This window comes from Gobius niger (genome assembly GCF_951799975.1).
Source record: "Gobius niger genome assembly, chromosome: 2".
Classification (NCBI taxonomy): Eukaryota; Metazoa; Chordata; class Actinopteri; order Gobiiformes; family Gobiidae; genus Gobius; species Gobius niger.
In genome coordinates this window covers 45,053,284-45,066,134 of record NC_136853.1, presented here as the reverse complement: position 1 = coordinate 45,066,134, position 12,851 = coordinate 45,053,284, and the positions used below count along the sequence as shown (strand labels likewise).

At 36.2% G+C, this 12,851-nt stretch overlaps 1 protein-coding gene across 4 annotated transcripts in view; it reads right to left on the bottom strand.

Moving 5' to 3' along the window:
- The window catches only part of nrf1 (nuclear respiratory factor 1), a 57,278-nt gene that overhangs the window by 13,484 nt on the left and 30,943 nt on the right, over positions 1 to 12,851 (bottom strand). For 3 of the 4 annotated variants that reach the window (XM_079552475.1, XM_079552476.1, XM_079552478.1), the window contains exons 9-11: positions 11,690 to 11,785; positions 11,467 to 11,618; positions 1,387 to 1,508 (exon numbers count right to left, since the gene is read on the bottom strand). In XM_079552475.1, the coding sequence (XP_079408601.1) occupies positions 1,387 to 1,508; positions 11,467 to 11,618; positions 11,690 to 11,785 (370 nt within the window). Of the gene's footprint in view, positions 1 to 1,374; positions 1,509 to 11,466; positions 11,619 to 11,689; positions 11,786 to 12,851 lie in introns of all 4 variants that reach the window. The other variant, XM_079552477.1, reaches the window with a different exon arrangement.

Sequence of the window (12,851 nt, the reverse complement as noted above, 5' to 3'; positions counted from 1 at the left end):
ACAGAACTCGTCAAAGCTAAGGTAAGAACATATCTCAGTATGGAAAAACGGTGGCCTGTTCCTTTAAAGAGACAGAGGCCTATTTCAAGACATTCACTACAGCCATTTTGAGAAAGCAATTTTATACAAGGCAGTTATTCTAATTTACTGCATTTACAGACCAACAGGTTTGCTCATCATCATAGTGTGATATAGACTGGTGCTATGGGACTGAAAAAAGCAGAATACCCCCTCTTTAAATGCGAGCGGGCGCAAATGAAAACACGGACAACAAGGCTAAACTACGAAAAGGCGCATCGTTGAACGGAATCATGAACGTCACAACACAGAAGCGACGACCATGTGTCTCGTTTTTTTGTTGTAGTTTGTGGGGAGGATTCGCTCTCGCTGAAGCATCACGTCTTAAAGGCCACTGCGCTGGACAGTTTCTCCGCCTTCGTAGTTTAAAAAAAGCAGCGACTTCGAGGTAAAGGCGAGGCCCGTCTGTTGTTGATGTCTTTTCAAAGCGCGCACTAAACTCATTCACATCGATAAACGTTCTGTGCTGGTGTAAGAGTGGCTGAAGCTGAATAAATCGATGGCGCTTTCCTGCGGAGTCTTCCTGTATTTAGGCAGACCTCATAAAGTCTGGTCTTGGAGCACAGCAGCTCCACAGACAGGTGCATGACCCGCCTCTGTCTGCACAGCTGTGGGAGCCATGAGGCCGTTCCTCCTTTCGCCTTCGTGATTTGCTAATTGCGACCATCCAAATTGAGATCTCTATTAATCACCCTCTCCTACCACAGACACGAGTGCTGCTGCTCTTTCCAGTCGCAGGTCTAAACGCGACTAAACCTAAATGGTACGGACTTCATCATTGTGCCATCTGGCCCGTCAGCACGCGGCAGATTATCGGGAGTGGGGCCTCGAGAGCGACTGAGGAGGCTTATTCTGACACATTAATTACATCTCGACTGAACCAAAGTCTTAAGGTTCAGGGCTCCGCAATCAATCGCAATCAGAGCAAAACCTCAATTTGAACGGTTAAGACTAGGCAATGCAATATATTTAGCAAACAACACGATATCCTGTGTCCACGAGGTCTTGTTATGTGTAAAACCTGCGAACCCTGCAGCTTCTACTTGACTTGTTTTAGATTTCCAGTCATTTTGGTGTGGTCTACGGCTAATATGGGTGTTTTTTTTCTGTTAAACTTACCTTTCTTTCAGTAAATTGACTAATTATTACACATTTATTTCATTGTATCATTTGTAGACTTTCTATATATGAACATTGTAGCCTAGTGTGGCACCATTAGAGTGTGGAAATTCAGGAGCAACATATACATACATTTCTTTTTATAAAACTCTGTCCCCCAGTTCGGTCTTTTCTTACTTGAATATGTACCTGTGGCGTCCTGCACCCCGGCCAGTGCCCCGACCGCCGCGGCCGTCTCTGCCAGGACGATCTGCCCGCCTCCCTGCAGCGTCGCTTCAGCTAACGTGGCCACGGCGTGAGCTGCCGCCTCACTGCAACACAAAACAAGGAAACCGTCAATATTATGTATACAAGTGGACGACTCATATTAACCTCTCACCACCCGCCTGAACCAAATGCATTCTGTCCTCTTTTGGCTGTGGAACACCTCGTTTGAAAGCTAAGACCCACAAAACTGACTTTTTTCCTCGTGTTGCTGTGTTGTGTCACCTTTTGTATGTTTTTTTTTCTTGAGTTGAATTTTTGTCACTTTTTGGTTGAGTTTTTGTTGAATTTTTGTCACATTTTTTGTGAATTTTTGTAATTTTTTTGTTGAGTTTTTGTCACATTTTCGTTGAATTTTTGTTGAATTTTTGTTGAATTTTTGTTGAATTTTTGTCACTTTTTGGTTGAGTTTTTGTGACATTTTTGTTGAATTTTTGTCACATTTTTTGTGAATTTTTGTAATTTTTTTGTTGAGTTTTTGTCACATTTTTGTTGAATTTTTGTCACATTTTTGTTAAATTTTTGTCACATTTTTGTCACATTTTTGTTGAATTTTTGTCACATTTTTGTTGAATTTTTGTCACATTTTTGTCACATTTTTGTTGAATTTTTGTCACATTTTTGTTGAATTTTTGTCACATTTTTGTTGAATTTTTGTCACATCTTTGTTAAATTTTTGTCACATGTTCGTTGAATTTTTGTCACATTTTTGTCACATTTTTGTTGAATTTTTGTCACATTTTTGTTGAATTTTTGTCACATTTTTGTTGAATTTTTGTCACATTTTCGTTGAATTTTTGTCACATTTTTGTTGAATTTTTGTCACATTTTTGTTGAATTTTTGTCACATTTTGGTTGAATTTTTGTCACATTTTTGTCACATTTTTGTCACATTTTTGTTGAATGTTTGTCACATTTTCGTTGAATTTTTGTCACATTTTTGTTGAATTTTTGTCACATTTTTGTTGAATTTTTGTCACTTTTTTGTTGAATTTTTGTCACATTTTTGTTGAATTTTTGTCACATTTTTGTTGAATGTTTGTCACATTTTTGTTGAATTTTTGTCACATTTTTGTTGAATGTTTGTCACATTTTTGTCACATTTTTGTCACATTTTTGTTGAATGTTTGTCACATTTTCGTTGAATTTTTGTCACATTTTTGTTGAATTTTTGTCACATTTTTGTTGAATTTTTGTCACATTTTTGTTGAATTTTTGTCACTTTTTTGTTGAATTTTTGTCACATTTTTGTTGAATTTTCGTCACATTTTTGTTGAATTTTTGTCGAATTTTTGTCGAATTTTTGTCACATTTTTGTTGAATTTTTGTCACATTTTTGTTGAATGTTTGTCACATTTTCGTTGAATTTTTGTCACATTTTTGTTGAATGTTTGTCACATTTTCGTTGAATTTTTGTCACATTTTTGTTGAATTTTTGTCACATTTTTGTTGAATGTTTGTCACATTTTCGTTGAATTTTTGTCACATTTTTGTTGAATTTTTGTCACATTTTCGTTGAATTTTTGTCACTTTTTCGTAGAATTTTTGTCACTTTTTTGTTGAATTTTTGTCACATTTTTGTTGAATTTTTGTCACATTTTTGTTGAATTTTCGTCACATTTTTGTTGAATTTTTGTCGAATTTTTGTCGAATTTTTGTCACATTTTTGTCGAATTTTTGTCACATTTTTGTTGAATTTTTGTCACATTTTTGTTGAATTTTTGTCACATTTTTGTCGCATTTTTGTCACATTTTTGTTGAATTTTTGTCACATTTTTGTTGAATTTTTGTTGAATTTTTGTCACATTTTTGTTGAATTTTTGTCACATTTTTGTCGCATTTTTGTCACATTTTTGTCGCATTTTTGTCACATTTTCGCTGAATTTTTGTCACTTTTTTGTTGCGTTTACATCTTTGTTTTCTTCTCATTTTTTGTGGCTATTTTGGTGCTTTTCCCCCAAGAATCTTTTTGATTAGGGTAAAGCCAAACTAGAGAAAATGGGATCCGTTCAGGTGGGAGTTAAGAGGCTTGATAAAAAAATAACAAAAAAGCACAGAAAGCGTCTAAACTCTTTTTAACGGTGAAACTAGCCTGGATCACTGAGAACGGGAGGAACATTTATTTTTAAAGGGCTTTACAGGCTTCAAGAGGGACAATTACTCATCCGCTCCATTCTCAGGGGTGGTATGCCATACAGCCACAGCTGCCCTGGTGTGGATCGATGAAAGCGAGACATTAGACCCTTCAACCATCACCAACCACTCCTAGTACCAATAACTAACAACATACAGTCCCCTACACCCTCACAGACTTGATCAGTGCCCGGGCTCTGCATAGGAGGCACGCCCACGCAGATAAAGCCTGCTGTCTGTGCTTATTAGGAGCCTGGGGTGGAGAGGAAGAGGCGCTAAGAGGCTTTTCTCGTCTGGACTTATGGAGAATCTGTTACATCTCCCTAATGGCCAGGTGCTACGCTCTGAACAAAGCAGTTTGATTGAGCAGATCTACACACAGGACTTATCCACCCACGAGCCTATTACACGTCAGCCTCTTGATAAGGTAACACAAGCGTCTGCAGCTTGGTTCAGAGTCACTTTGCAGTAAGGAATACAGAAAGTGGAAGAACTTTAAGGTGAATGTAACGAGTTTGGATTCCTTTGTGATTACTGCGGCGGCTCCGGCCTGCAGTGGTGCAAGTTTGTACTGCATTTAGTGGCTGTTTAACCCCTTAACTCCCACCTGAACCGAGCACATTTTCTCCAGTTTGGCTTTACCCCAGTCCAAAAGGTTCTGGAAAAAAAGGTGGGAAAATAGCAACAAAACTGAGACGAAAAGAATGATGGAAATGTGAGAGAAAAGTGACGAAAAATTGATGAAAAAGTGGCAAAAATGTCACCAAAATGTCACAAGAAATTGACAAAAAATGGTCGAAAAAATGACAAAAATGTGATAAAAAAATTGACGAACAAATGACAAAAATGTGACAAAAAAGTGACGAAAAATTGATGAAAAAGTGGCAAAAATGTCACCAAAATGTCACAAGAAATTGACAAAAAATGGTCGAAAAAATGACGAAAAATTGACAAACAAATGACAAAAATCTGACAAAAAAATAACAAAAATTTGAATAAAAATGACGAAAAAATAACAAAAATGTGATAAAAAAATGACGAAAAAAATGACAAAAATGTGATAAAAAATAGACGAAAAAATGACAAAAATGTGATAAAAAATGGACGAAAAAATGACAAAAATGTGACAAAAAAGTGACGAAAAATTGATGAAAAAGTGGCAAAAATGTCACAAAAATGTCACAAGAAATTGACAAAAAATGGTCGAAAAAATGACATAAATCTGACAAAAAAATAACAAAAAATTGATTAAAAATGACAAAAAATAACAAAAATGTGATAAAAAAAATGATAAAAAAATGACAAAAATGTGATAAAAAATTGACGAAAAATTGATGAAAAAGTGGCAAAAATGTCACCAAAATGTCACAAGAAATTGACAAAAAATGGTCGAAAAAATGACAAAAATGTGATAAAAAAATTGACGAACAAATGACAAAAATGTGACAAAAAAGTGACGAAAAATTGATGAAAAAGTGGCAAAAATGTCACCAAAATGTCACAAGAAATTGACAAAAAATGGTCGAAAAAATGACGAAAAATTGACAAACAAATGACAAAAATCTGACAAAAAAATAACAAAAATTTGAATAAAAATGACGAAAAAATAACAAAAATGTGATAAAAAAATGACGAAAAAAATGACAAAAATGTGATAAAAAATAGACGAAAAAATGACAAAAATGTGATAAAAAATGGACGAAAAAATGACAAAAATGTGACAAAAAAGTGACGAAAAATTGATGAAAAAGTGGCAAAAATGTCACAAAAATGTCACAAGAAATTGACAAAAAATGGTCGAAAAAATGACATAAATCTGACAAAAAAATAACAAAAAATTGATTAAAAATGACAAAAAATAACAAAAATGTGATAAAAAAAATGATAAAAAAATGACAAAAATGTGATAAAAAATTGACGAAAAATTGATGAAAAAGTGGCAAAAATGTCACAAAAATGTCACAAAAAATTGACCAAAAAATGACCAAAAAAATGACAAAAATGTGACAAAATCTGACAAAAAAATAACAAAAATTTGATTTAAAATGTGATTAAAAAAATGACGAAAAAATGACAGAAATGTGATAAAATGTGACTTAAAAATGACAGAAATGTGACAAAAAAATAACAAAAATGTGATAAAAAAAATGACAAAAAAATAACAAAAATGTGATAAAAAAAATGACAAAAAAATGACAAAAATGTGATAAAAATGACAAAAATGTGATAAAAAATTTGACGAAAAATTGATGAAAAAGTGGCAAAAATGTCACAAAAATGTCACAAGAAATTGACAAAAAATGGTCGAGAAAATAAAAAAAAATTGACAAAAAAAATGACCAAAAAAATTACTAAAATCTGACCAAATCTGACAAAAACAAAACAAAAATTTGATTAAAAATGTGATAAAATGTGACTTAAAAATGACAGAAATGTGACAAAATGTGACTTAAAAATGACAAAAAGTTACAAAAATGAGTTGAATACCCAACAAAAAAATGATGGAAAAAAAATATGATGACGTGAGGAAAAAGATCCTCTCGGTTCAGGCGGGAGTTAAGGCCCGGTGACAGCGGGACTGAAGACTGTGCAGATTGAGCAGGGGCGAATCCGAGCATACAGGGGCTGGGGCGTTATAGGGGAACCCCGGACTCACAAACGGTCAGAATGAGTAAAAATCAAGACTGGATGGAAAGGCAGCTCATGTATAAAGACTCTTGCTTCATTATTTTTTTAAGTAGCCACCCGGGGCCCCCGCCTTAAAATACTGTCCTTGTGTTTTAACCAATTGCGCTGCTTTACGACCACGACGCTAGGGGCCGACTTTGCTGCAGTACCTCCATATACGGGCGGTAGAACAAGCTAGTCTTCCGTAAGCTAGCATTTACAATTTTAAAGCCTGGTGCCTGATTTTCCGAGATATTCCCCCTGTGATAACGCTGGGTTAGGCACAATTACAGGGACCAGGCTGGTTTTCATAAGGAACATTTTAGAAATCTCGTACACTAATGAGGCCGTTAGCATCAGAGCTAATGGCGCAGGCGCGGCTACGACCGAACTACACATCACGCGACGGCCGAGTCTACAGAGAAGATCTCGCACTTATGCCCTTTTTAGGAACATGCTATGTCAGAGCTGGGGAGGAGGAGTCTGTACATCCGCCATGATTTCCCGCTCGAACATGGTTATTATGGCAAATGGGGAGAAGTGAGGAGACATAGTCTATTAATATTATGTCTTTGGTTTGAACCCCTTTGTTACATCGACTGGAGCCTTCAAAATACATGTTCTTTTATTTGTGACTATATCAGCATTGGCTAAACTTAAGATTCAAACACATTAGATTTTGTAAAAGTTTCATATCATCCTAAATGTTAAAATGGAAGCTCTTGCACATTTGCATATTTTCAAGCAGATTAAACATATTGGGCCAGATCTTGTGGCGGCGCACGGGACGGCGCAGGCTCCTGGCGGCGCTATATGTGCCATTCGCCTCCGCCACCTGCAGGGGGCGTCACAAGAGGAGGCGACTGCACTGATGGAAACACGGCTGACATTCACTTCCTGGTTTACATTGCTCTGTCTTGCATTCTTTCTTAAGCCTTAGGCTCTCACAGGTCAAACTAAAAACTTTATTTACCCATCGTGAGCTAAACCATGTTCACGTCTCCAGAGAAAAAGAGCTACAGCGTCCGCTGTGGTGCGGATCGGCCGCACTTGGCGTGAACGCGAAGTAAAACAAAAGCACATGTTCACCCCCCACTCCCACACAACCACTCTTCTGGAGGCGGAGTCGATCTGGTTGGAGGAAAATGTGTGTCTCCACCCACTTAAATGCGCTAAGTCTGGAGTGGCAAGATCACAAAGTGCTGCTACTGAGGCAAAATGTCACGCTATCGTCTGCGTTTTGATGCACAAGATCGGGCCCAATATATTTTAAAAATAAGTTGGTAAGTTATGCAGCGTGTGTGACTTGACCCCATGACCAACTGACTTGGACGTAATTGGGACTTGGAACTTCACGACTTGGACTTCAGACTTACTTCCTTCCACCTCTGCATTTATTTAAAAATATTGTTCTTCTTTGTATTTCTACTTTTCTCATGGTGTTTTTCCTCAAATGTAATTCCTCTTCCAGACCCACCCACAGAGTTGTATCCAGGTCGGTGTCGTAAGGACGTGATTCCCAGTCCTCATGTTCGCCACAGTTACCTGCACGCTTTCAAAATTCAACCAAAACATGCGGGGAATCGTGAAGAGCTCACCAAAGCGAAATGGAGGCGCTCTACACTGCCTAACCTTCACCTTCCTCTACCGCTCTCACCACAAATTTAGCTCCTGGTTCCCGTGGGGGGCGAGAGGGCGGTCGCTAGGCAAAGGCAAACACGGAGGATCCCGGCGGGAGCAGGTAACAAGCCCCAAAGGAACACGCCCGACTGGAATCTTTGTCATGACACAACCGCGGTGAAAACCTGATCATAATTGCGCATCTCTTTGGGTTCTGCTAATGAAATACGGTCCGGCACACGTGAGGCAGAGCGAGGGAGTCAGCGAGATGGGGGGAAACCGGCAGCACAGACTTGTAAAGATAGAAATAATTGATTTTTGTTTCTCGGCCTGAATGGTAAATTGTAAGTGATGAGTTCCGAAAGGGTCGACATACGTAATCGTTTTAATGAGATTTGTATCTATTTTTAGGGCTGTGCAATTAATCGAAATTCGATTACGATTTCGATTACAACATTAAACGATTACAAAATTAGCATAATTGCAAAAAATCGATTATAATTTTTTTTTCCCCATTTTTTTTTCAAAATGTTTTTTTTTTTACATTTTTTTTTTCTAATTTTTAATTTTTGGATTTTTGTCTTTTTTTTAATGGATTTTTGTCATTTTTTTTGACGGATTTTTGTCACTTTTTTAATGGATTTTTTTCACTTTTTTAATGGATTTTTGTCATTTTTTGAAGGGATTTTTGTCACTTTTTTAATGGATTTTTGTCTTTTTTTTGACGGATTTTTGTCACTTTTTTAATGGATTTTTGTCATTTTTTTTGATGGATTTTTGTCACTTTTTTGATGAATTTTTGTCATTTTTTTGATGGATTTTTGTCACTTTTTTAATGGATATTTGTCTTTTTTTTATGGATTTTTGTCATTTTTTTTATGGATTTTTGTCACTTTTTTGATGGATTTTTGTCACTTTTTTAATGGATTTTTGTCATTTTTTTGACGGATTTTTGTCACTTTTTTAATGGATTTTTGTCTTTTTTTTTGACGGATTTTTGTCACTTTTTTAATGGATTTTTGTCACTTTAATGGATTTTTGTCATTTTTTGAAGGGATTTTTGTCACTTTTTTAATGGATTTTTGTCTTTTTTTTTTGACGGATTTTTGTCACTTTTTTGATGAATTTTTGTCATTTTTTTGATGAATTTTTGTCACTTTTTTAATGGATTTTTGTCATTTTTTTTTGACGGATTTTTGTCACTTTTTTAATGGATTTTTGTCATTTTTTTGATGGATTTTTGTCACTTTTTTGATGAATTTTTGTCATTTTTTTGATGAATTTTTGTCACTTTTTTAATGGATTTTTGTCATTTTTTTTTGACGGATTTTTGTCACTTTTTTAATGGATTTTTGTCATTTTTTTGATGGATTTTTGTCACTTTTTTAATGGATTTTTGTCACTTTTTTGATGGATTTTTGTCACTTTTTTAATGGATTTTTGTCACTTTTTTGATGGATTTTTGTCACTTTTTTTATGGATTTTTGTCATTTTTTTTTATGGATTTTTGTCACTTTTTTAATGGATTTTTGTCATTTTTTTGATGTATTTTTGTCACTTTTTTAATGGATTTTTGTCATTTTTTTGACGGATTTTTGTCACTTTTTTGATGGATTTTTTTAAAGGCAACAAATAATCGTTTGAATAATCGTGATTTCAATTATGACCAAAATAATTGTGATTATTATTTTTTCAATAATCGAGCAGCCCTATCTATTTTCCTCCCTTTACATCTTAGTTTTCATGTCAGATATAAAAATGATGATGTTTATTTGATGATGTTTTGTCTGCGAGGTGGGGGCGACCCGGAAGTAGAAAGGCCGTCTTTCCCGCGGGTTTTCATTCATAAATATTGACAGATTTGACATCCACGTGTCCTGCTAAGGGGCCCCGTGATGACACTTTCACTCAAATATGGTGTTTTTCCTCCTACGAGACGCTGGAGCGGAAAAGTGGAAGAACGGGCCGAGCATGCGCACTCGCTACAAAACTTCTGGGCTGGTTTTCTCTGAATGAGAGAAGCCGCACTCGGGCAGAGCCTGAGCCCTTATAGAAGCTCCCACAGACTCCAAACTTTACAGGCTGAGACATAACAAGATTTTGAAGGTTTTTTCAGAGGGATTTTTTAATATCTAATTCCTAGCCTGATTTATTCAGCTTTGAAACCCAAAAAAAAACAACAGGCGGAATTTGAGTTTTTACAGAGTTTTTCACTGATGATTAGTTTATTGAAAAACTAAACAAAATATCCAAAATCCCCTCTGAAAAAATGTTAGCTACTAATATGTCAATAAAATCATAACATTTAATCTGGCTCAATTCATTATTTTGATTTCGTTGCCCAAAATATAGGCAATTTTGGCCATTTTAATGCTCAAAATGCCTTATTTTTGTGTGAAAACATAAAATGACTCGATCATATTTATATCTGTAATGTTCAGCAAAAGTTTCAAATTGATATCTCTACATTTAGCTTTTCCCCTATTCACCTGGAGTGTCTCGCCTTAAGTTATCAAAAGGGTTAGTGCTAGATCGTCTGCTCCGGAGGGACGGTCTGCTGTGATTTTGTATAGATCTATGAGTTGGTTTGTCTAAAAATACAAATAATCCTAATCCTTAAGGTTAACCCCTTAACTCCCACCTGAACCGAGCACAGTTTCTCCAGTTTGGCTTTACCCCAATCCAAAAGCTTCTGGAAAAAAGCTGTGAAAATAGCAACAAAACTGAGACGAAAACAATGATGGAAATGTGACATAAAATTGATGAAAAAGTGTCAAAAATGTCACAAAAATGTCACAAAAAATTGATAAATAAATGACAAAAAATGACAAAAAAATTGATGAAAAAATGTCAAAAATGTGACAAAAAAATGACAAAAATTGATTTACAAAAATGACAAAAAAAATGACAAAAACGTGACAAAAAATGGATTCAAAATTGACGAAAAAATGACAAAAATGTGACGAAAAAATTGACGAAAAAATGACAAAAATGTGACAAAATGTGACAAAAAAATGACAAAAATTGATTTAAAAAAATGACCAAAAAAATGACAAAAACGTGACAAAAACTGATTTAAAAAAATGACAAAAACGTGACAAAAAATGGATTCAAAATTGACGAAAAAATGCCAAAAATGTGACGAAAAAATTGACGAAAAAATGCCAAAAATGTGACAAAATGTGACAAAAAATGACAAAAAATGATTTAAAAAAATGACAAAAAAAATGACAAAACGTGACAAAAAATAGATTCAAAATTGACGAAAAAATGACAAAAACGTGACAAAAAATGGATTCAAAATTGACGAAAAAATGACAAAAATGTGACGAAAAAATTGACAAAAAAATGACAAAAATGTGACAAAATGTGACGAAAAAATGACAAAAATGAGTTGAATACCCAACAAAAAATGTTGGAAAAAAAATCTGATGACGTGAGGAAAAACATCCTCTCGGTTCAGGCGGGAGTTAAGAGGTTAACCATTTCCCTGGCCCTATCCTTAATTTGTGTCATGTTTTCACAGCAGACTGTCCCTCCGGAGCAGACGATCTAGCACTAACCTATCAAAAGCTTGCTCCTGACCTGTTGATTGCCATGGTAACGGTGGCTCCCGGCTGGATCTCTTGGCCGGCGGCGACGGCGGCGGCTTCGGCTAAAGATGCCACGGCCTGCGTCGCCTCCGAGGCCTGGGTCGTCTGGATCGTCATCTCTCCGCCTTGAAGAGTCGCCCAGTTCTGCCCAAACACACGAGGGTGAATCGGTGCCGCTCGGCGAAACAAAAGAACAGCGGGATCGTGGGCGTTACCTCTCCGTCCACAGTGGAGTAGTTGACCTGGGCCACCGTGACCCCGGGGAGCTCGGAGGCGTCTGCCAGAGTGGCCACGGTGTGTCCTGTGCCGACCTGGGGAACAGTACGGAGATCATGCAGACGTGTACGGGTGACATATTATATAAATAACAACGTAAACCTCTGGGAGTGCACGAAAGCTTAGCACTAGGAACAATTTCGTATTAAAAAAATAAAAAAGGCAATTTATTTTTGCAAAGTAAAATATGTGATTTCTTGTTTGGGGTTTTTACAAGCTGAGCCATAATAATCAAAAAGGCTAAACATATCTTTAAATGTAATGAGTCGATCTTATATTAGCTTCACAGGTTAAAGCAGCACTAAGTAACTTGTTTATCTTAATAAATCCTTCCCGTAGTTCCTCTGGGGGTAATACAGGTGTTAATGGGACGATTGGGGGGTCTTTCATCTCCCCCTGGTGTCTCTGCCCAGAAAACCTCACTTGAGCACCAATGCACACTAATGGAATCATGAACAAGAAGCTAACAGGCTAACGGACGGATATTCTCTAAGTATCGGAAGAAAATCTCCGACTTTTCATGTTCAGCTGTTGTAAACCTGATGTTGATTGGTAAGGAGTATTTCACACTGTATATGACAACTTGATTTAGATCACATTGCTCAAATTATTGTTTTAAGGAAGCCTACAAAGTAAATAGAACAAGAGACTGACAGTACTTAAAAGGGGTGGGACTAAATAAGTGTTTACTTCCCCCCACTCCTTTTCGGACAGCCTCATTTCAAATGGGCAAAAGGTAAAACAAAATTGTTTGTACAAAGACGGAAATGTCTTGAGCTGCACATGTGAAATTGAGCTCACAACTCCCTCAATCATGGCAGGTTGTATTTTGAGTTCGTATGAGTTTGTGTTTTTATGTTTGGTTTATGGTCCAAATAAAATCTTACAAAAAAAAAAACGGGAAAAAGCTAACTGGGGGCTAGCGCCACTTAAAGCAGTACTAAGTAACTCTTCCCCCTAGAGGCCATAAGCGCAACTCCAGGTGTAGTAGCAAGTTACGATTTTTTAACTTATTAATTGTCCTTGAGAGCAAATACTACGCCGACAGGAAAGGCGAAGGGAGAGAGGGATGTTGTACATCCAATTACACAATGGAGTTAT